The sequence below is a fragment of the Phyllostomus discolor genome, chromosome 4 (genome assembly GCF_004126475.2).
Source record: "Phyllostomus discolor isolate MPI-MPIP mPhyDis1 chromosome 4, mPhyDis1.pri.v3, whole genome shotgun sequence".
Taxonomy (NCBI): Eukaryota; Metazoa; Chordata; class Mammalia; order Chiroptera; family Phyllostomidae; genus Phyllostomus; species Phyllostomus discolor.
This window is the reverse complement of record NC_040906.2, coordinates 98,371,004-98,394,176: the sequence shown is the minus strand read 5'-3', so window position 1 is coordinate 98,394,176 and position 23,173 is coordinate 98,371,004. Positions and strand designations below refer to the sequence as shown.

At 42.2% G+C, this 23,173-nt stretch overlaps 1 protein-coding gene across 2 annotated transcripts in view; it reads right to left on the bottom strand.

The window, feature by feature from the left end:
• The window catches only part of ACMSD (aminocarboxymuconate semialdehyde decarboxylase), a 71,671-nt gene extending 48,817 nt beyond the window's left edge, over positions 1-22,854 (bottom strand). The window contains exons 1-2 of one of the 2 annotated variants that reach the window (XM_036023653.1): positions 22,573-22,854; positions 16,210-16,254 (exon numbers count right to left, since the gene is read on the bottom strand). In XM_036023653.1, coding sequence (XP_035879546.1) covers positions 16,210-16,254; positions 22,573-22,629 — 102 coding nt within the window. In that variant the 5' untranslated portion in view covers positions 22,630-22,854. The remainder of the gene's footprint in view (positions 1-16,209; positions 16,255-22,572) is intronic. The other variant, XM_028510018.2, reaches the window with a different exon arrangement.
• Between the last annotated feature and the right edge of the window lie 319 nt (positions 22,855-23,173).

Genomic DNA, 23,173 nt, shown 5'->3' with positions numbered 1-23,173 from the left:
ACTGAGGATGGGGGGTCACCTTGTCAACCTGAATGACTGGCTACAAGTCCCGAGAAGAAGGCCCAGTGTCTGGAAAACAGCAGCTCAGAACATTTTAGAATTGAAAAGGACCTTTGAGATAGAACATCAAATCCAGCCCTCTGGTTTTATAGAAAAGCAATGGATGGTGAGAATGAATGATTTGCCTAACAGAGCAGGACTCACCGATAATATCAATGCCTGCAGGAGGAGGCAGGCACTGAACTGAATCGTCTAGCAGCATGTATGCAATTTGGGGCTGAGCTGCTGGCTTCCACCCAGCACCATGCCAGCCTGTGTGTACCCTCTCCTAATGCTCAGTGCAGGGGCCATAGTGAATGGCTCTGCAAGTGCATGGTGGTGGCTTCTGGATCAGGCCTCCAGGTTGTGATCCCTAAAGAGAAAGGAACAGTTCTGATCCAGGTCCCTGAAATCAGAACTCCTCAGTTTCCAGTCCCCATTCTACTACTTACTGTGTGGCCTTGGGCAACTTAAATAACATCTCTGAGCTCCAGTTGCTCACCTTTAAAATAGGGATAATAATATGACTTCTCTTTAAAAAATTATATAGCTTAGCTTAAAGGGATCCTATGAGCATGAAATGGGGTAATCCATATAAAGCACTTAGTGGAGTATCAGACACGTGTGAAGTGTTAGCTATTCTAAGTATCAGTTATTGGTGACATAAGGCTTATTAGGGACTAGGCCATCCTGGTGTTCACCCACTTTGAGGGCTCACCACCTCTGGTGGTGCTTTAGGGCTTCAACATTGCCCCTGGGCCTCATGTGATAGCCAAGGAGGTGCGAGGTGATCAAAGGCCTTGAGCTCTGCTTGATGGAATCCTTGCCCTCCTCCTCTCCTTGGCTTGATTAGGAGTTGCACACAGGCTTTGCCACAGCCTGCTTCTCCATCCTTCTATCCCATGGACAAAACCGTCCCTGATTTCTGCTTGGAGAGAGCCAGCCACTTTCTACCTTCAGGTGTAGCCACCCCTTCACATCTGGCTTGCATGACAAGACCTTAGATCCATATTTTCATTTCTCATGGCCTGGGGGAAAAGGTCAGTGAGCAACTGACTCGTGTAATTGTGATAGGGTCTTTACACAAGCAGAGCCAAGTCTCTGATATCGGGACTCAGGATTGATTTGCCTCAGTTCTCATTTCTTGCTTATTCTGCTGGAATCTAAACAAAGTTCCTTGGTTGGGAAATCTCCTGTGAGATTTTTAGTGGGAGCAGAACCCAGCCCTTCTCTAGTACAGCCCAAAAGCCCAAATACTTGCCCTCTGTTCCCTGAGCTTGTTCAATTGGTGCTTGGTTTTTAATGAAGAGCAAGTGATACAAAAACACAGAATAGTGAACTTATTCTGCTGGTGATCCCAGCAATGGCCTCGTGCTGTGTCTGTTGGCAGGGGTACTGGTGGCAGTGTTCACTGTCTAGCTGTGGGGCTGGGGGCATGGAGGGGCAGCTCTTTAGCCAGGATGTTGCTGTGGTGTACAGGCTGGCTGTGGCTTAAGTCACTAACACATTTCATGGGTTTGGTTCCCTAGGCATTTGTAATTCTTGAGGGCGTTAAAATACTTGCTACAAATTCCTTTTATGCTTAAATTAACCATTGTTGGTTTCTGTTGTTTGCAACCAAGAGCCCTGAGTGGCACAGACCACACATGTGCGCTCACCTTTCCATTTAGTGAAGGAGGGAGAGAGGAGAGGTTGACGGTGAGAGAGGAGGCTGGGAACGCACATTCATTTGGCAAATTAGAGGCTTTCTTTTTCTTTTACTTATTAATTGTGAAGTTTAATCACCATAAAATACCCTGAATAGTAGAGGGCTGAGGAGCAGGATCTTAGCATTGGGACAGACCTGGGTTTAAATCTCATTACCAGTACTTACCAGTGGTATAACTGGGTAAGTTATGGGCCTTCTGAGTTTAAGCCTCGTGTTTTCTCTCTACAGAGTGTAGGCCATTATATTTGTCATGTTTGTGGTTGCTCGATGTCATTGAAACATTTTGTATACGTGAAGAAAATTTCACATCATGATTCCTCCTTCCTGAGGGAGAACCCAGAATTCACTTTCCCAGTGTCCCTTGTTGTGAGGCACTGGTGTGTGCTTTGGGCTCTGCAGGAGGTGCCCCCATGTGACTTTGATTTGGAAATGAGCACTGTGAGGAAGCAGGCACTATGCAGAATCTACCTTTTGGTCCGAGTGTTGTCTGAGACATCAGACATGGCTGGTGGAAACAACAATGCTTTGGTGTCTAGTCTCAGTAGCATCAGCATGCGTGTGAGCTTCCCGTGACCACGAGTGGTGGCACTCACTTGTCTCTGTGGGAGCAGCTCCACAGGTATGACTGGGCCTTGTTAGCACCACCTCTGAGCTTGATCTCTGACTCTCCCAGCAAGTCTGTGAGCTGCTTTTGTAATTTAACTGGCTGGAGTGGGTTCCGTTGTTTACAACTAAGAACATGGAGTGATTCAGAAGATTCGATAATAGAATGCTTGTAAAGAACATACCAAGACAGAGAATATGGTAAATCAATTATGGCCAGATTTTACTATTTGCACTAGTCCCCTCTTATCCATGGGAGGTGTGTTCCAAGACCCCCAGGGGATGCCTGAGACTGAGGAGAGTACAGAACCCTATACATACTATGTTTTTTCTTGTACGTACATACTTGTGATAAAGTTTAATTTATAAATTAGACACAGCAAGAGATTAACAACAATAACATAATAAAATAGATAAATTATAACAAAATGCTGTAATAAAAGTTATGTGAATGTGGTCTCTCTCAGTTTCATGTCTTCACCTATAAATGTAATACCTTCTCCATCTTAACTAAGCATTTAACATGCTCTGTGGTTTTATCTTCTGCATTTTGAGGTGCAGCAGTGAAAGCAGCAGAAATCTCTTCTCCCTTTTTCACAATTTCACGGGGAGAAGATTCATTCTTACCAGAGATCTTGGCACTCTCAGCATGTGATTTTTTCTTCTTTCATTGAGAACTTGCATCTTTTCATTTAAATGAAGCATTTCATGTCTTCTACTTGGCACATCTACTTGCTGGCACCACTACCCTTGTGCTTTGGGGCCATTGTTAAGTAAAATAAGGGCGACTTGAGCACAAGCACTTTGATACTGGAACTCAGGATCTGATCACCGAGATGACTGCTAAGTGACTCCCGGGGGGAGGCATATACAGTGTGGATGTTTGGGACAAAGGATATGCCGCCCTGGGTGGGGTGGAGTGGGACTGCTTTGAGATTTCATCATGCTTCACAGAGTGTCACACAATTTTAAACTCATGAATTGTTTATTTCTGGAATTTTCCACTCAATGTTTTCAGACTGTGGCAGGTAACAAACAGCTATATTATCAATGACAAGGGAGGAAATTGGGCTTTTCTGGAAGGTGTGTGGGTGAGCCTGGGTTTAAGACAAAGCAGAGTAATTTAAAGCAGGAATAGATCATTTAGTTCCACTTGGGAATTTACCAATGAGTCCATGAGGTAGAGTGACTTGTCCAAGGTCATACACTTAGTTGGTATAGAGCTAGGACAAGAATACAGGTTTATGAAGCCATTTTCTATTCCACCAGGATGGTATTTGGTAATTGGTATCTATCTAGCAGGCAAAGGTTAATTATTATAATTTCCTAATGAGTTCTGTTCTTATTACACGTCAGGAAATCAGACTCACTGAACTTCTCTTTCCACATCCTTCATGCTGGATCCATGGTAAGGCAAATGAGTGAGAACAACTGCCAGTGAAACTCCTGAGTGGAAATAACTACAGAGTAGCTGTGCCCCTATAATATGCTTCCAATTCTCATTGTTCCTTCAGCCAGAATTTGGGGACCTGACAGCCATCGTAGAGAATCAATTCCTGATCCCTTTCACTTTACAGTCGGGAACACAGTACCCTGCTGGGCTAGAAATGCACCTGAGGTCAGCACTTGCTGCTGGGGAGGAACTGGGAGGTCTCTTAGGTTCTGTTTTTAATGTTGACCTCAACTTCAACCAACATCTTAAACCAAACTAATAACCAAGTAATTGCAGCAAGCTGCTCTAATTTACTCAGCCAAAAAACAACTTCTGTTTTTCCCCTAAACTCTCAAAAGAAAACCAATTTTCTATTTTTAATTAAAGAATTCCTCAACCAATCATCATTACCCAAATAACCCATTTCAAATACACCACTAACATTTTTAGGCTAGAACAGCATTGTGTAGTGAAAATCACGGTACTGCCCTGGGTCAGGAGACCTGGATCCTTTCTGTAAACCACTGCCCTCCCAGAACCTCAGACTCTAACTATAAAGTAAGTTATGTCTAAGGTCCTTCCCAGGACAGTGTGATGTGTCACTCAGGTTCCCCTTCAGGAATGAAGGACTTATTCTCCCAGGTTCTGGGAGTCTTGCTATCAGACAGCCCTTGGCTCTCAGCCCCTGTGAGGAGATAAGAAAACTGCCAAACTGAGGAGAGATACCTCCCTCAAGGTCCTGCTTCACTTCTAATGAGTAGTTGACACGGAGGTGCAAAGGCCCCTCTACATTGGCCCTCTCACACCACCCCAATTTGGGATAACTGTGAAAGTTAGCTTTTAAGATCCTTACAGGGCCAGCTGAGACCTCCATTTAGACTATATCACAGCTCAGCTTTGTCCTCTGTTCTAGCCTGCTTCCTTCTCTTCCCTTCCACTGGTGTCCTTTCTAAGAGAATTTCCCGATAAACCTCCTGTACCCTAATCTCTTCCTCAGAACCTAATTCCTAGAGAACCTAACCTGTGACATTTCTGACACTTAACTTACAGTTCTAATACTATCTGCAAATAAGTTCAAATATGGGTGGTATTTCAAATGTCTAGTACTGTGTGTATCATTAAAAATGTATTTTCAAACTCAGTATTTCATATCGGATTTCCATTTTCACCCTCTTACCCCCGTGCTCACTCAGGCTGTCTGTCTAGATCATGCAAGCTATTATGCTGCTTGCTTTTGGGGTGCAGAGTTGCCAGAAATGGCCCAGACACTGTCGCCAGGAAGCAATTTCTGTTATCAATCCAACTTTCACACTCCCAGGTTCTGATGGACAGCTTCGTGGGAGGGACCACTACTATGACAACCATCTCTTTCCCAGACATACTTGCCCTCCTGGCTTGGCTGCTTCTGTCCTTGCTTGCATAATGTACTTGTGCATTATCTTTCTCCTCCCTCTGAGACAAGATCATTTTTTCACTTCCTCCTGCCTAACATTGCCATTCAATCCATTACCCAAAACCATTGATTCAACCTCCAAAATAGATTCTAAATGGTTCGTTTTCCTTCATCTTCACAGCTACAGCCCTGGACCAGGTTCCACCCTCTTTCACCTGAAGGGCGACCCCAGCCTCCAGCCTACTCTTTCTGCCTTCACTCTTGCTCTTCTTCAACCTAGTCTTCACAAAACAGCCAGAGTCAACTTTTAAAACCCTAAATCAGGGTTTTTGGTCAAGATGGTGGTGTAGGAAAATGTGGTACTTGTATTTTTCCACTACAACATCAAAATTACAATGAAATTACAGAACAACCATCATTCAGAATAGCCTGAAATCTAGCTGAACAGAAGTCCTACAATTAGGGATCTAAAGATGAAGCCACACTAAAGCTGGTAGGAGACTGGTAGGAGGGGCAAAGATACAAAAAGGACTGGTCCCACACCCATGTGTGGCAGATAAAAATCAGGAGGTCTCCCCTGAGGAGTGAGGGGTCCTGGGCCCAGACCAGGCACCTGGTCCAGGGTTCCTGTGCTGGGAAAGGAAGTCCCCACAACTTCTGGCTGTGAAAACTAGCAGAGACTGTGTCTGAGTGAGACAAAGGGCTGCTGGATTTTCAGGCAGTTCCTCTTAAAGAGTCCACACATAGACTTACTCAGATTCACTCTCTCTGAGCCCCAGTGCTAGGACAGCAACTTGAAAGGCACCAGGGATACACAGGGAGGAACTGAACTGTCTGGTATCATAGGGAGAGTTGGAGGGGCAGCTTTCTCTCAGACAGTAGTGCTGGAAGAGGCCATTGCTCCTTTGATGAAGCTTGCTCTGACAGAACCAGCAGCCCGGCACCATATCTGAGTCTCCATCAACCTGTCTATCAGTGTTCATCCCACCATGGTGATTCGCTGAGACCCCGCCCTACCCAACTTTCCAGGTCACCACAGTTGTTTCCAGTGACTTTTCCATATGAATGATCTGGCTTCAGACTTTCCTGAAATCTTTCAAATAAGCAGCATCTGGCCTCAGTGTGCCCATACCTCTCACTAAATGGCCCCAGGCCTGGCACTAGTGGCAGCCAGCCTTGGTTCACAGCTTGGCCTCTTCTGGGCACCTCCAAACCCAGCACAAGTAGCAGCCATCTTCAGATTGCTTTGTAGCTTATGACAGGTGGTGACTGACCTTGGCCTACACCTCCCAGGAGGCCCAGAGCTGGTGCACCCAGTGGACAGCATCAGACTGCATTGAAGCATCTCCACCCAACCGCCTCCACAAGTGGCATGCTTAGGGGCAGATTCAGCAGGCACCAGGACCCTGCTGAAATAAGTCCTGCTCTGTGGGGTAGGCTCTTGCATAGCTGATCCTATATCGTGGTTGCAGCCAGTCCTTGCTGCCAATCAGCCTAGGGTTTACTCCTTTCCATTGACATGCTAACAGCAATCAAGGCTTTACTACAACAGGAGTGTATACTCAGACCACAAGATGTGTGTGAGGGGACTTCCGGCAAGATGGAGGAATAGGTGGACGCACCGTACCTCCACGGACAACCAAGATTAGAACAACAACAATTTACAGCTAGAATAACACCCAGAACTGGCAGAGGATTTATCTGAATGGAAGTCGGTCAGCCAAGAAGTTGAAGTAGACCCGTGCATCCAGACTGGTAGAAGGGGCCGAGAGGACGAACCTGGCAGGTGCGGGTCGGCGGCACGCGGAGATCGGGGAAAACTTGGCGCGAACTCGGCCATCCTGGGCACTGAAGAATGCAACGGTGGTCCCTGAGTACGCAAGCTGTGGCTGGCAGACCCACTGAGGCAGCAATTGTGGACCAGGGCAGAGCGTGCAGCCCAGGATCCCAGAGAAGGGACTGAGATCCCAGGAGTATGGAACTACCGCCATTGTTCCCTCCCGTCCCTGCTCCCACCCCGCCCCCACATATAACGTCACAATCTAGCGACTGGGGTGCCCAGCCCCAGTGAACACCTAAGGCTCCATCCCCCACCGTAACAAGAGTGACCAGACCGGAAAAAAAAAAAAAAAAAAGGAGAGATAGGGAAAGACATAAGATATGTTTCCAACAGAACAGATCAGTCCCCCAGGACTCATCCTGTTGAGCGACCAAGAAATAGCCAATCTATCAGATGCACAGTTCAAAACACTGGTGATCAGAAAGCTCATGGAATTGGTTGATTTTGGGCGCAAATTAGATGAAAGGACGCAGGTTACCATAAAAGAGATGCAGGAAGATATACGGAGGAGAGCCAATAATGAAGGGATGGAAACTGGATCTCAAAACAATACAGTGGACCAGAAAGAAGATAGAATCAACCAATCAGGAAAGCATGAAGAAATAAGAATTCAAAAAAAATGAGAAGCTTAAGAGCACCCAGGACACCTTTAAACGTTCCAACATCCGAATTATAGGGGTACCAGAATGGGAAGGGGAAAAGCAACAAATTGAGCACGTATTTGAACAAATAATAAAGGAGAACTTCCCCATTCTGGCAAAGGAAATAGTCTTCCAAGACATCCAGGAAGCTCAGAGAGCCCCAAAGAAGTTGGACCCAAGAAGAAACACACCAAGGCACATCATAATTACATTAGCCAAGGTAAAAATGAAGGAGAGAATCCTAGTAGCAGCAAGAGATAAGGGGACAGTAACCTACAAAGGAGTTCCCATCAGACTGTCAGCTGATTTCTCCAAAGAGACCTTACAGGCAAGAAGGGGCTGGAAAGAGTATTCCAAGTCATGAAAGACAAGGACCTACATCCCAGATTGCTCTATCCAGCAAAGCTCTCATTTAGAATGGAAGGGCAGATAAAGTGCTTCTTAGATAAGGTCAAGTTCAAGGAGTTCATCATCACCAAGCCCTTATTTTATGAAATGCTAAAGGGACTTATCTAAGAAAAGAAGATAAAGAAAAGACATGTATAGTAAAAGGACAGCAAACTCACAATTATTAACAACCACACCTAAAGCAAAACCAAAAGAACCTAAGCAAACAACTAGAACAGGAACAGAACCACAGAAATGGAGGGCACATGGAGGGCTAGCAGCAGCGGGGTGGGAGGAGGAGAGAGGGGGAAAGGTACAGAAAATAAGTAGCATAGAATGTAGGTTGAAAATAGATAGGGGGAGGGCAAGAATAGCAGGGGAAATGTAGAAGCTAAAGAACTCATAAGTATGACACATGGACATGAACTAAAGGAGGGGGAATGTGGGTGGGAGAGGGTGTACAGGGTGGAGGGGAGTGAAGGGGAGAAATGGGACAACTGTAATAACATAATCAATAAAATATATTAAAAAAAAAGATGTGTGTGAGGGGCAGACCTGAATTCCCTAGCTTGGGTGATAGGGGAGGCTGTGCCACTGGACCCTACAGAACACCTACTACATTAGGCCATTTTAAGAAGCCTGGGAGATGTAGCAGCTCTACCTAATACATAGAAATAAACAGAGGGAGGCTGACAAAATTGGAAGAAAAAGAGACAACAAATGAAAGAACCGAAAAAAAACTGCAGAAAAGGAAATAAACAAAATAGAGTCAAGCAATCTACTAGATGCAGAGTTAAAAAACACTGATTATAAAGATACTCAATGAACTTAGGGAAAAGTAGAGGAACTTACTGAGTACTTCAACAGTGTAAAAAAGGACATGGAAACAACACAAAAAATCCAGTCAGAAATGAAAATACACTAATTAAAATGAATAATAATTTACAGAGACTCAACAGTAGAGTAGATGAAGTTCAGAATCAGATCAGTGACTTGGAATATAAGGAAGCAAAAACACCCAATCAAGAATAGAAGAAAAGAAGGAAGGAAGGAAGGAAGGAAGGAAGGAAGGAAGGAAGGAAGGAAGGAAGGAAGGAAGGAAGGGAGGAAAAAGAGGATTGTGTAAGGAACCTCTGGGACAACTTCAAACATACAAACATTCACACGACGGGGATGCCAGAAGAAGAAGAGAGAGAGCAAGAAACTGAAAGTCTACTTGAAAAATAATGATGGAAAACTTCCCTAACCTGGTAAATGAGATAGACATACAAGTCCAGGAAGCACAGAGAGTCCCAAACAAGATGAACACAAAAAGGTTCACACCAAGACACATTGTAATTAAAATAACAAAGGTTAAAGACAAAGAGAATCTTAAAAACAGCAAGAGAAAAGCAATTAGTTACCTACAAGGGAGCTACCATAAAACTTCTAGCTGATTTCTCAACAGAAACTTTGTAGGCCAGAAGGGATTGGCAAGAAATATTCAAAGTGATGAAAAATAGGGGCCTACCACCAAGGTTACTCTACCCAGCAAAGCTATCATTTAGAGTTGAAGGACAGATAAAGAGCTTCCCAGACAAGAAAAGCCTAAATGACTTCAGCACCACAAAACAAGTATAACATGAAATGTTAAAGGGTGTTCTTTAAGAAGAAGAAGAAAAAAAAGAAAAAAATTATGAATAATAAAGTGGCAGTAAATACATATTTATCACTGATTGAATCTAAAAAATAAAATAAATGAATAAGCAGAACAGAAACAGACTCACAGATACAGAGAACATTTTGATGACTGCCTGATGGGAGGAGGGTTGGGGAGGTGGCTGAAAAGGTGAGGGGATTAAGAAGCACAATATGGTTGTTACAGAACAGTAATGGGGACTTCCAGTTAAGATGGAGGCCTAAGTAGACATGCTTCACCTCCTTGAACAATCATAGGAAGGATCACAAATAACCTGAAAACAAAATACAACCAGAACTGCCAGAAAATTGAACTGTATGGAAGTCCAACAAGCAAGGATTTAAAGAAGACATATTAATCTGGATGGGTAGGAGGGGCAGAAACAGGGAGCTGGGGTGAAGAGGACACAGTGTGATGGTGGTGAGGCAGTGATGGCAAGGTGGCAGCAGGTGGAATGGGTGGCCCCACATTCACGCGTGGTGGATAAGTATCAGGAGAGATACCTTGCAAGCGAGCAATCCCAGCCCCAGGACAGATTGTGCAACCCAGGGTTCCTGAACTGGGAAAGTAATGCACCATAACTTCTGGCTGTAAGAACCACTGGGGGTTGGGAAGGTGGAAGAAACTGCCAATCTTTAGGGAGAGTCTGCCTGAAAGGCCCACATGATCCTAGAAGGTACATAACCCCCCGCTCTAGGAACCACCTCGGGGGCAGCAGCAGGAGAAGTGCTGGTAGCATAGGAAAGTGGAAGAATTGACTGGAAACAGACAGCGTGCCAAGCACGCCTCCAACAGCCAGGCAGCAGCATTGTCCCTTCTCCGACCCCTCCCCCACATACAGAGCCACAGAGCAGTGAAGCAGGTTGCCCTGCCCTGGTGAATACCTAAGTCTCCAATCCATACAACTTAACAGGTATGCTAAGAAAGGGAGTCAAAGCAGCTCTACCTAGCACACAGGAACAAACACAAGGAGGCTGCCAAATCAAGGAGAAAAAAAAAATATGGCCCAAATGAAAGAAGATAACAAAACCCCAGAAAAAAAACTAAGCAAAGCTGAGAGAACCAACCTGTCAGATGCAGAGTTCAAAACACTGGTGATAAGGATGCTCAGAGGACTCACTGAGTACAGCAAATACATAAGGGAAGAAATGGAGGCTACTTTAAGTGAAATAAAGAAAAATTCACAGGGAACCAACAGTGAAGGAAGCGGGGGTTCAAATCAATGATTTAGAACATAAGGAAGAAATAAACAGTCAACCAATATAGAATGAGAAAACAAAAATTCAAAAACTGAGGAGAGAATAAGAAGACTCTGAGACATCTCCAAAAGTGCCAACATCCAAATCATAGGGATGCCAGAAGGGGAAGAGGAAGAGCAAGAAATTGAAAATTTATTTGAAAAAATAATGAAAGAAAACTTTCTTAAGTTGGTGAAGGAAACAGATGTACAAGTCCAGGAAGCACAGAGAGTCCCAGACATAATGGACCCAAAGAGGCCCACACCAAATCACATCATGAGTAAAATGCCAAAGGTTAAAGATAAAGAGAGAATCTTAAACGGACAGTTACTTACAAAGGAGTTCCCATAAGACCATCAGCTGATTTCTCAAAAGAAACTTTACAGGAAGGAAGGGACAGGCAAGAAGTATTCAAAGTGATGAAAAGCAAGGACCTACAACTTAGATTACTCTATCCACCAAAGCTATCATTTGGAATTGAAGGGCAGATTAAAGTGCTTCCAAGACAAGGTAAAGGAGTTCATCATCACTAAGCCTTTATTACATGAAATGTTAAAGGAACTTATCTAAGAAAAAGAAGATAAAAACTATGAACAGTAAAATGACAACAAAGTCAAAACTGTCAACAACTGAATCTAAAAAGCAAAAACAAACTAAGCAAACAACTAGAATAGGAACAAAATAATAGATATGGAGATCACAGGGAGGGTTATCAATGGTGAGGGGGAAGAGGGAGAATGGGGGAAAGGTACAGGGATTAAGAAGCAAAATTTATAGGTACCAAATAGGAAGGGGGATGTTAAGAATAGTACAGGAAATGGAGAAACCAAAGAACTTATATGCATGACCCATGGACATGAACTAAGGGGAGGCTTGTTAGAAGGAACGGGGGTACCAGGTGGAGGTGGGCACAGGAGGAAAAATTGGGAAAACTGCAACAGCATAATCAATAAAATATACTTTAAAAGTAGTCAGAAGGATATAAAATACAGCATAGGGAATATAGTCAATAATATTCTGATAACTATGTATGGTGTCAGATGGGTATGAGATTTATCTGGATGATCACTTAGTAAATTATATAATGTCTAGTCACTGGGCTATAGTCCTGAAACTGATATAATATTGTATGTCAATGTTATTAAAAAAATAAAACATGATTTAAAATATTATAAAGATGAAAGAATGTGGAAGAACAACCACTCTCTAGAATTAAAAAGAGTTAAATAAAAAATTTAAAAAGTCCCTAAATTAGATCTTGCCACTGCCCCACATAAAACTCTTGAATGGATTTCCACTGCCCTGAAGGTACAATCCAACTGCTTAACCAGCTCTGTAATACCCTGCATGACCTAGCCCCTGTTTATCTTTACTACTTCACTCAATGCGTACACCTTTATACGTTCTTATTAACTCTTTTCGAAGTATTCTAATTTGAGCGTCCCATTTATTTTTTGCTTTGGAGCCTGATTGATATGGCAAAAAATGTACAATTGCTATATTAAATAATGCTATGTATTTCTATAGTACATGTATACATAAGTAAAGTAATAGGAAAAAGTCTGGGTAAATACCCACCAAACTGTTAACAGGAATTGGTTTTAAAGATGGGGAGTGCTGACCCAAGGGAACTATAGTTTTATCTGCAATTATTTGATTTTTTTAAATACTTTAAAAATATTTTATTTATGTTTATTTTTATTTTATTTAAGGATTTTATTTATTTAGTTTTAGAGAGGGGAAGGGAGGGAGAAAGAGGAGAGAAACATCAGTGTGTGGTTGCCTCTTGTGCACCCTCTACTGGGGACCTGGCCTGCAACCCAGGCATGTGCCCTGACTGGGAATCAAACTGGTGACCCTTTGGTCCACAGGCCAGCACTCAACCCACTGAGCCACACCAGTCAGGGCTGAATTTAAAAAAAAAATTATGGAAATAATACTTGTGTAATGAAAAATTAACCTTCAGAATAAAAATATAAAATGATAGCACTGGACTCGATTAATAGCTTTCAATCACTTTGGCTGTGACCTGACATGTGGAAATATAGCTTCCATTTGACCCAGTGGAGCTGTATACCGATAACAAACTGGGAAAAAATTTTCATGAATAGTATTTACTCTTACCATGAACAATGCATACTGCTATACTTTCTTTTGTAATCTATTTCATTTTTAAAGCTATCCTACCTGACCCGCTGACTTCTTGTTATGACTCACTGTTGGGATGCAACCCCTTTATTTCCAAATGCTGGAGTAGATGATCACTGATTTATGCTTGTTTATCTTTATAAAAACTGCTGCTGGCCTTGGGCTTTCCACTTTCCCAGAACTTCCTTGTTATTTATTGTCTCTTTTGTCCAGTTACCACAAAATTACCATTTTAGCACAAAATTATCATTATTTGTATGTTCTTTATCCATTTGGGTGTTTTCTTTGCTTCCCTGTGAGGGGAAATCATTTTCAGATTAAGAACCCAATGATCAGAGATTACACAGAATAGTGTGTGTGTGAAATGGTGAAATGGTGTGCACGTGTGTGTGTGCTTGTAGTCCCAAAGGCCTAAAAAACACTCAGTGGATACTTGTGGATGCTGCTGACCCAGGGCTTTGAAGAGGCCCTATGTCTCTCCTTTGAAATGCTCCTAGGTGTTCTTGCCATCAAGACTCACTTCCATCCCTGCCCCCTGTAGCTCCTCAGAGGAAGCCATACAAAATATCTTGCTACCTATACTTTTATAAATATTCAACCAAAAGGCAAATGGTATTTTTCAATTCTGAACAAAGCTTTACTATGGCAAACAGATACCCCTCCTTTCATTCCAAAGGCATTGAAAAACCAAAGGTTAAGAAAAGAAACAAGTAAGGCAGACCAGGGAAATGTTTTGGAAAGAGCTTTCAGGGAACAGGGGTCTCTGAGATAAATCAGACATGGGGACAGAAAATGTTTGTTCACCAAAGAAATGTTGGAGAATAAAAATGAATTTCAACCCCACAATACTGGATTTTCTTGCTGCTCTTAGCCTAATTTGAATATTTGTATACATTTACATATTGTTTTCCAGTGATTGTAATCCCTAACCACTGTAAAAAAATACAGATTTGGTTCCGTTTTGTTTTTGAGAGAGAAGGAAGGAGAGTGTCACTGTTTTTTCTATTAGATTACCAGTGTGTCGTATTTTGCTAGAAATATGAAGGCAGTATGGGACTAGAAATATTGTCTTTCTTTTTTATTTTTTTTGACATTTGCTTAAAGTTTATGCAGTCTCTTGACATGAAAACAAAATGGAATGAAGGCCATTCAATTCTATCATCAAGGCTACAGATTGGAGCCTGGGATACGGAGTTAAAAAAAAAAAAATCACAGGCTGCGGTTCCCTGCATTTGGGGCTTCCTAGCAGCCTTGTTATCCACTCCACTCAAATCATTCTCTTCCTTGGGGAGACTTAAGGGGAGCTTAGATCACTAGCTCCAGATTTGGAACTAGCCCTTTTCATGACAGAGGTGCAGCTCAGTGTCTGAATTGATGCTTAGTCAGGTGCTCTGTAATGCAAGTACGAATGAAGTGCCTCAGAGATTCTGATGTTGAAAACTAATGATTCCCCACTGCCTTCAGGATCAAGTTCAATGGCCTAAGCCAACCTCCAGGTCTCTATCTAATGAGGCTTCTGTCCTCCTCTTCAGCTTCTTCCCACCACTTTGCTCCCAAAACTTTTGCCTGCCTCCATTCTCTACAACCGAAGTGGTCTTTTTAAGGTATTAGGACCCTTCAAAGAATTTGCATTGTGTTGAAAATCATGTCCACACTCAGCAAGTGCTGCAAGTCCTTTCATAATCTGGCCCCTGCCTACCTCACTAGTCTCATTTCCTGCCATCTGCCCCCTTCACTACATCTCAGGCAGGTTGCCCTCCTCTCTGTTCCCTGAACAGAGCTCAGTGTTCCCTGAGACACAGACACTACCCCAGGTTTTCCTTCCTTTCCCCCAAGTCTTCACTAGCTGCCTGTGCAGCCAGCACCAACTAATCTTCCTGTTTTTCATTCAGTTCTTCAAAGTGATCGGGTTTGTTTGTCTCCTCCCGATTTGAGTACCATGAGGGCAGGCAGCATGTCTGTCTTACCAGTGTATTTCTCATGTCCAGACTCGGGGGACTGGCACAAAACTGGTGTTAATAAAAATTAGTCAGGGAATGAATCAATATAGCCTGTGGTGTTCAAACCTCAGTAAACATCAAAATCAGTTGGAAGGCTTGTCAAAACACATATTGCTGGCCAGGTCCTCAGAGTTCCTGATTTGGTAGATCTGGGTTGATGTCCCCGAGTTTGTATTTCTTCCAAGTCCTCAAGTGAAGCTGGACTGGCTGGTCTCTGGATCACATTGTGAGAAATGCTGTTCCCAGCCACAGCCAAGTGCTTGAGTTCTGGACTAACATATATAAATATTTCCATGCCTTTGCTCCCTGTCTTTATTTCCTGGAAACTTGTTTCCTTTATTCCTTGGGCAAGGCTTCACCCCTGCTTTAAGACTCAGGATGGGCATCACTTCTTCCAGGAGGCCTTCTCCAATATTAGTGCCCAAGTCTATGTCCTCCAGCAAAAGCAGTCCTAACCTTATCACAATGCATTGCGTTACCCCTGCACAAGGTAACTGCATCTTCCCAGTCCACAAGCCTTCCAGGCCTGATTTAGACACACCCATGTTCCAGCTAGAAGCTCAGGAATATTCCTGCTGAACTCCACACAGGCATTGGCTACCTCTGAAAATGAAGTCAGACCTGACCTCTGTGCAGCTCTAGACTTTGACCTCAGTCTCAGGCCTCCTTTCACTTTTTCCTCTTACCAAAATCAACCAAAGAGTGGCTTCTTTTCCCTGTCTCCAGTGTTTAATTTTAATTTCTTTAGCTTGTGCTCAGACCTAAACTGTTCCATTTATTTGGTTGGCCTTAATATGTAATACTGACCTGTGGAGAGGGCCAGATCGCTTCCTTAAAGCAGAGCAATACATGCTAAAATTGGTTCGAGGTGAAAAAAAGGAAAGGTTTTTAAATGGCTTCTCAGATTCCAATTCTATCTTCCGGAATGATGCCTTTGAAGTCACCCTCATTTTTTCTAATGATTTTGAGAAACATCAGTGCTGCTTGCTTGCCTACTACAGAGTCAGCAGGAGAGCCGAGAGCTCCTGGAGGCCTGCAGGAAGGTCTCAGGCTCAGGACATCGCTGGATCCCAGGCATGCTCACACTTTGGGGGAAACTCACCTTGCTGTGGTGTTGGAGCTGCACCCAGCCTCCGTAGCCAAATTTCTGCAGGGGAGAAAGAGGCACAGTTAGACTGAAAGAACAAATCAGACAGGACTGCAGTAAAGGGGCAAGAAATCCCGAGCTCCATCCTTTCAAGCTTCACCTCCCCATTTTTTCTTCATATCCACGTATCACTTAATATTTATATTTAAACCAATTTACTTTCTGTCCCTAAATGCATTTATTCAGGAAGAAAATTCTAAATATATCATGGAAGTGCTAGTTTTACTTTTTATCCTCAAACAGGTTGCAATTTTCAAATGAGGATTTATGTTAAAAAATATTTGTTTACATACCACCTAAGCTATTTCAGGGGCCACAGTACCTGGACGGTAAGGACTGCTCTTTAGGAAATACTCTGTTAGAACACTGCTCTTCAAACCGTGGGTTGTGAGCCATGAAATCAATTTAGTGGATAGTGACCCAGATGTCCTAAAAACACAAAATAGTATGTGTAGCAGATGGTGTTGGTAGAATACTCTCTCCCCTTAACACTTCTGTGTACACCTCTTCTATTGCCACTATTGTACACTTCTATTGCCACTGAAACAGCTTTGGTCAGGCCCTTCTAGCAGGTCAGAAGTACCAGGACATCAGTGTTACATCTCCCCTCAGCAGTCCCCAACCAATGACTGAGGATGTTTGTCCATAAATACACTGGACACACTAGTTCAAAGGTCTGACTGAGGTGAGGCACACGTGTATACCTCCTTTGGCTGCCTTGCTTTCCCTGTCTTGCTGCCTCACTGTACTGGTTTTTCTGAGATCACCTCCAAAGTAAACTACTCCTTTTGAGTCTTTATCTCAGAATCTCCTTTTTGGAAAATGCAAGCCTAGATAGTAAAGGAATGGAATGGAATGGAATAGATTGGAATGCCTCCCGTGTGTAATTATTCACTTCATGAAACTCTTGTTTCCATTATATACATTGATGTTTATACTGAGTCACAATATAAATTATATTTCTCCTTGGTGGCTATGAATAAAAAAAATTGAAAACGTCTGCCTAAGGACATGGGTAAATGTGACTCATCAATTATAGGTTTTAAAATCTCATTTTGATCATTCATTCATTCATTCATTCACTCTTCATTCATTCATTCTTCAAATCCACATGGAGTCCCACCTATGACTGGCCTTACTAGGGCAGAAAGAATAAAAGTGAAGAAAAGTTCCAGCCTGTGGAACAGTCTTGAGAGGGTGGGGTTGGGTGGGCATGTATTTGAAAAGCTGTAATCGCATGTGAGACATACTGTGATTAAGTGGTGCACAAATTCTCTGGGAGCCAGGAGGAGGGTTCTGACCCACAATTTGGGTCAGTGGTGTCAGGGAAGGCAGGTTGAAAAGATAGTCCAGGGTCAGATTGGAGAGGAACTTCCTTTCAGTGGTCTGCATTTCCATGCTCCAACGAGGTGGCTCTTAAATTGTGTTGTAAGAGGGGAAGGTGTGGCAGCTAGAGACAATGATATGGAGAGCTCCTCAGCACTTCCAGTTATCAATAGTGGGTAGATAAGATGAGAAAATTGAAGATCAGTACAACTTCTCACGTGTTATAGTTGGATGAGACCAGCTAACAGTGGCTGGTTCTTGTGTCATGACAGGGAGGTTGTCATGAGGGAGTCAGGCCTGGCAGATCCCTCCTCCTGGCTCTGCTCTCCCCTCCAGAGTAAGAGGGGAGAGCTGGGCATAGAGGTGTTTATGTATCTCTGTGTCTGTGACTGGGGTTTGCCCCACCAGACTTCTTAAGATTTGAGTGAATTTTATACCAGCTTTATTCTATCTGAGCATAAATTTGATTCTTGTGTTACAGAATCAAATAATCATCTTAACTGTAGATTTACCTGCTTCCCTCCAGGTGACATCAGAGGACACGGCTTGGTGGACTGGGCATGCAAGGGAAATTGTGGACTGGGAACCCAAGCTCCTCCTCTCTGTACACAGTTTGTCTTTTGCCTGTGTTTCTCCCCTCTAGCTCACTCCTGCTGACACTCTCCTCCCTTCACAATTTCAGTACCCTTGGGCTTGTCCCCTCTCTTCCTTTGGGTAAAGCTGCCTGGAGATGTATGCTGCAGGAGGGGGTGGAATACGGATGGCCCCATCAGTTACCCTTTAAAGTTAACGTAAACTCTCAAACTGGAAATTTGCCATTGAAATCTTACTTTAATGTATTATAAAAAAATTTATTTTCCTTCTTTCTCTCCCTTTTTCTCTTTCATTCCTTCCTCATGCTCTTTCTTACTTTTTCTTAATTCCCTACAGAACTTTAATCCATAAATTAGCAGGTTAGAAAGTATTCCATCTGGGATAGATCAGAGAGGAAGAGGGAGGAACAACGGAGAGCTCTTGTCACGTGTGACAAGCTACTCTGAAGGTACTTGACTTTGTTGGAGTAACTTAACATCTTGAAGTCACTGTTTCCTTTGTGTAACATGAGGCAAACAGCAGCAGCTGTGACATAGGGTTTTATGGGAATTAACTGTGATAATTCATAGAAAGCTATTGTCACCAGATTTGTTTTATAGAAAGGATCTCATCAGTGCTAACAGTGATGATGATGGTGACAGTGGAAATGGCTGTGGTGGAGGTGGATACGGTGGTGGCAACAGTGGGGATGACAAAGGTAGTAGTTTTGTAGGGATGGTGTTGGTGGTAGTGGCAGTGGTAGAGTTTGTGAGCTGGTAGTAGTGAAGGTTGTGGTAGTGAGCTTGGTGGCAGTGGTGATACCAATGATGGTAATGGGAGCAGTGGCAGACACTGATGGCAGTGAGGGTGGCATTGTGGTGACAGCCTATTCTATCCTTAGCTGATAAAGTAAGGCATACCCTAGGGCCAGACGCTAAGGAGCACCATGAAGGAAGAAGCCCTTTGTCACTCTGTATTCCTCCCTCCCCTGTCTTGGAAAGCACAGAATTTGAACACTTTGTGACTCCTCTAGGCCCCTTGCAAAGACCTAACTTATTTGGGCCAACTTAATTCTGTTCCAAGTCTGCAATCTGTTCAGTCCCCCAGCTCTCATCCTAAAATGAACCAGCCTGAAACCTGAAATTTAAGACCCTGGGAGTACTTTTGGTCACTGCATATGCCAGGGAGCATTCACAGTCTGAGGATGTTTCACTGACAAGGACCAATGTTCCATAGGAATTTATGGGCATGACAAATAAAAAACAAATAAAAAAAATTCAAGGGAATTTAGTTCTATACACAAGAGATGTGTTTCTGAATTGGACATCTACGAATCCGGTTGATGAACTGAATGATTGTTTTAATGTCTTGGAGACCTCACACTTTCATATGGCGAATAATACATTTCCTGGGTGATGAAACCAAATATCTCTTTCCTCACAAAGTTTGTTTAAAAGTCAAGTTATGCCTGGGATTTTGTCTCCTAAAATCTTACAGTGAATAAATGAAACTAAATTATTGCTAACAAAGAAAGATATAAATATATATATATATATTTTTTTACTAGAGGCCAGAATTTTTTGACTCAATTTAAAATTAGAAGAACCTTTGCAAGCCCTGCTATTGGACACATAATAGGTGGTCAGTAGAGTCTTGCTGAAGGGAAATGTCGAAAATGTCATGGCTTTGATGAATAATCTCATGTGGATCGATCTGAAAGAGCTTTCACCATGGTTTCTTGGTCGCCAACCTCCTATTTGTGATGGCAGAGTATATGGGTCCTGATTCATTAGAAACAATAGAATCAAGTGCCCTCTCAATCTGCTTTCTTTTCACCTCACAGATCTTAATTGTAACTCTGACTAAAACCATTATTAGCAAAGGAAAATGAAAAGCTTTCTCAAATCCCAGTCTTTTGTAATCACTAGTTAATCATCAAGCCAGGCATGTTGATTCTGCTTTTCTGTTTCTTCATTGCATAAGGAGGTCAAGGTTATTGAGGTGTGTCTATTAATATTTAATAGAGAAAGGCAGGTTTGAAAGAACAGGCTTTATCCTCTAACATAGAACTAGTACTGGCTTATTCTTTTCATCCCTTTATTGCAAAGTTTGAAAAAATAGTAAGAAAAAATCAGAGAGACTGATGTTTTGAAACATTTTACCCACCAAGAAACATTTGGAAGACAAAGTAAAATCTGCTGTAACTATTGAATTATATGAACACCAAAAAAATCTGCTAGTAACTATTGTCATATTAATATTCAATTTACTGTGACCAAAGACACTGAAAGTGGGGAGAAAGGAAGAATTCCAGCACCATTTAATGTATTTTTATTTATCTCGCTCCTCCCAATTGGAAAACACAGAACTGTTTTCTGCTAGTTGTTTCATCACTGGCTTGCCTGTATGTAAATTAAAACCTATACCATATAACAGATCTGGTTGCTTGACCTGCAGGTTGGAAGCTAGGTTCCAATGGCCCCGTGGTGAAGCCCTAAGTGGGTTTGGGGAGTTTGGGAGTGGACTGGTGTCAAGGGAGGCACTGGGGGCAGAAGGAGCTGGGACATCCTTTATAGCAGTGGTAGTCTCCTGGACCAGCTATCTCATTCTGGTGTGGTGGTCGTGCTGGGGAGGGGCCACCGTGGTCCCACATAACTCTGGGATCCTGGACTCATTTCTGGGTCTCCAGTACTTTTTCTGTCCAGTAGGGTTAATAATATAAATCCTATGTATTCTGCAATTCACAAGATTTTATGTGAATCAAATTATATGTTGTTCCCTATGGTTATTATTACTACTATCATCACAATCATTATCATCACCATCAAGTGTTATTGATTATCTGCTTGCAGTGTGTGAGACTGCCAGACAGATGCCTGATTTCTACAACAGAATGCCACTTCCCTCTTTGAGACGATACCTGGAAGATAGGGATGGGAGGTGGAGTAAAGAGCCAGCAGAGCAAGTGCTTGCCGAGCCTCCAGGGCACCCATTTGTGGCTATTGTCTCCCCATGCTCTGCATCCCTCAGCTTCCTATGCAGTTTTAACAATACCTTTAGGGTCCTGCATTAGGTGGGACACTTAGAAATTATAGGCTCTTGGTGACCAGTTCTTTGCTTAATCTAGCTTCAGGGTGGGAGGCAAGTAATGCGAGGTGGGGTTGTGGCACAAGATATTAGGTACACAGTTTTCTCCCCTTAGCAGAGGAGGCATCTTTTTTTGGCTGCTCTGGGCTGTTGTCACTAAAACTGTGAAGTGGTGTTTACACTTTAGTAAACTCTGACCAGGACAACAGCATTCAGAACAGCAAGTTCCCACGTGGGCACTCAGACTCCCTTGGCAGGGGTGAGTTTGATGGGGTTAGCTTTTATGATTGGCTGCAATAGGACAGCCTTTCAAAGATGATTCAGCATCATTTTGTATTTTTCAATCCACAATGTCTACCACCCATTTTACCTAAAATACCGTGAACAAAGAAACACTTAAGATTAACAACTATGAGAAGGAAATATTCTTAGCTGCTTGCACAATGAACCACTATTTAATTAGAGTTTAGATTAGTTCATTTTTCTTCACTTGGGATAAAAAAACTAAACATTATCAGTGGTGTGCATGTTCTAGAGAAGACTTAAGATGGGATAAAACCTGATACTTAGCCTGAACAAACTCAAGCCAGTTGTAAATTTTGTTCATGTCTCCTACCTTCTAATGGTTTTATTCAACATTACAGTTATTCATTCAAAAGTTCTTAATGACAAGAGGAAATTTCCATCCTTTGAGAAACCCAGAGAAGAGTCTTTAGAGATATTCATTGTGCAAAGTCTGTATGTCATTTCCTCTATGGTTTTTTTGATGTTTCTTCTCTCTAGTTCATAACAAGGATTTATAGCTTAAAGAATATCAAAAAGCAAAGGTTTCAGACAGTGTCCTAAAATAGACTACAAAAATTTCCACAAGTTATCTCTTGGTGTTTCTAAACCTTATTTTAAACATTTGGTAAAGGAGATATATCTTAGAAGTCCTGGAAGCCTATCACATTGCATTTTTTAATAGTCTCTTATTGGAAACTGTAACTTTAAATTCTGTAGTTGGCACATATCTTCCTAGCAGCTGAATATGTGATTTAAATGGAAGTAAAACTGCCTGACTGAAATTGTCCAGAAATTTTAAAGAATGCTTTAAGAAAGGGATTTTGAGAAAGTACTTATTTCTTTGATCCACATCCTTTCAAAATTAATATAAAAGTTATTTTTGAAAACCAGGAAACCAGAGCTGCCAAATAGCACTCCCTTTTAAAGCACTCCCACATCAGAAAAACTTAACATCTAATTCCTCAAAGAAGAAACAGGTCTATAATAGAGGAATCGGGAAATCCCGAAGAAGTTCCAAAAGTAATTCAGCAAATTAATCACCATTACCTTTTTTAGGTCTGGCCATTCTTTTGGTAGAATATGACTATGGATGTCAATTTTCATCTCCACAAGATCAGAGGAAACGAGTATAAAGAAAGAAGTTTCGATAACAAGAGATCTTGAAAACCATAGAGATAATTAATTTACTTTGTCCCTTGTGGCTTTGTTTAGGCACTGGTCAGAAGCCTGTTCAGCCAAGTTAGGTCCATTGGAGGTGTCTTATTAAAGTTCAAAGTCTGTTTGTCAACTTAGCTTTGGGTAAACAATTCTCTGGTAATGAGAATGTGGAGCACAGTTTTTCTTTTTCTGTTTTTAAGGACTGTACTAAACCTTATGAGCCCAAATGTATTACAGTCTGCTTTTGAGTTCAGCAAGTCCAAAATTGACTAACCTTTGTTTTTAAATATTTCAATTCTTATCAAGATATACATAGTAAAAAATCAAGTAGTATCTGGTTAAAAACCAAACAGCACAGAGGGTTTTTAAAGAAAAATAATAGTTCCTTGACTCAACACTTCTTGTGCTTGGTTTCATTCCTGAGGAGCAACCAATTGTAATGCTTTTGCCTTTTGTTCAGTGAGTTGCCTCCATGTCTTTAAACAATATT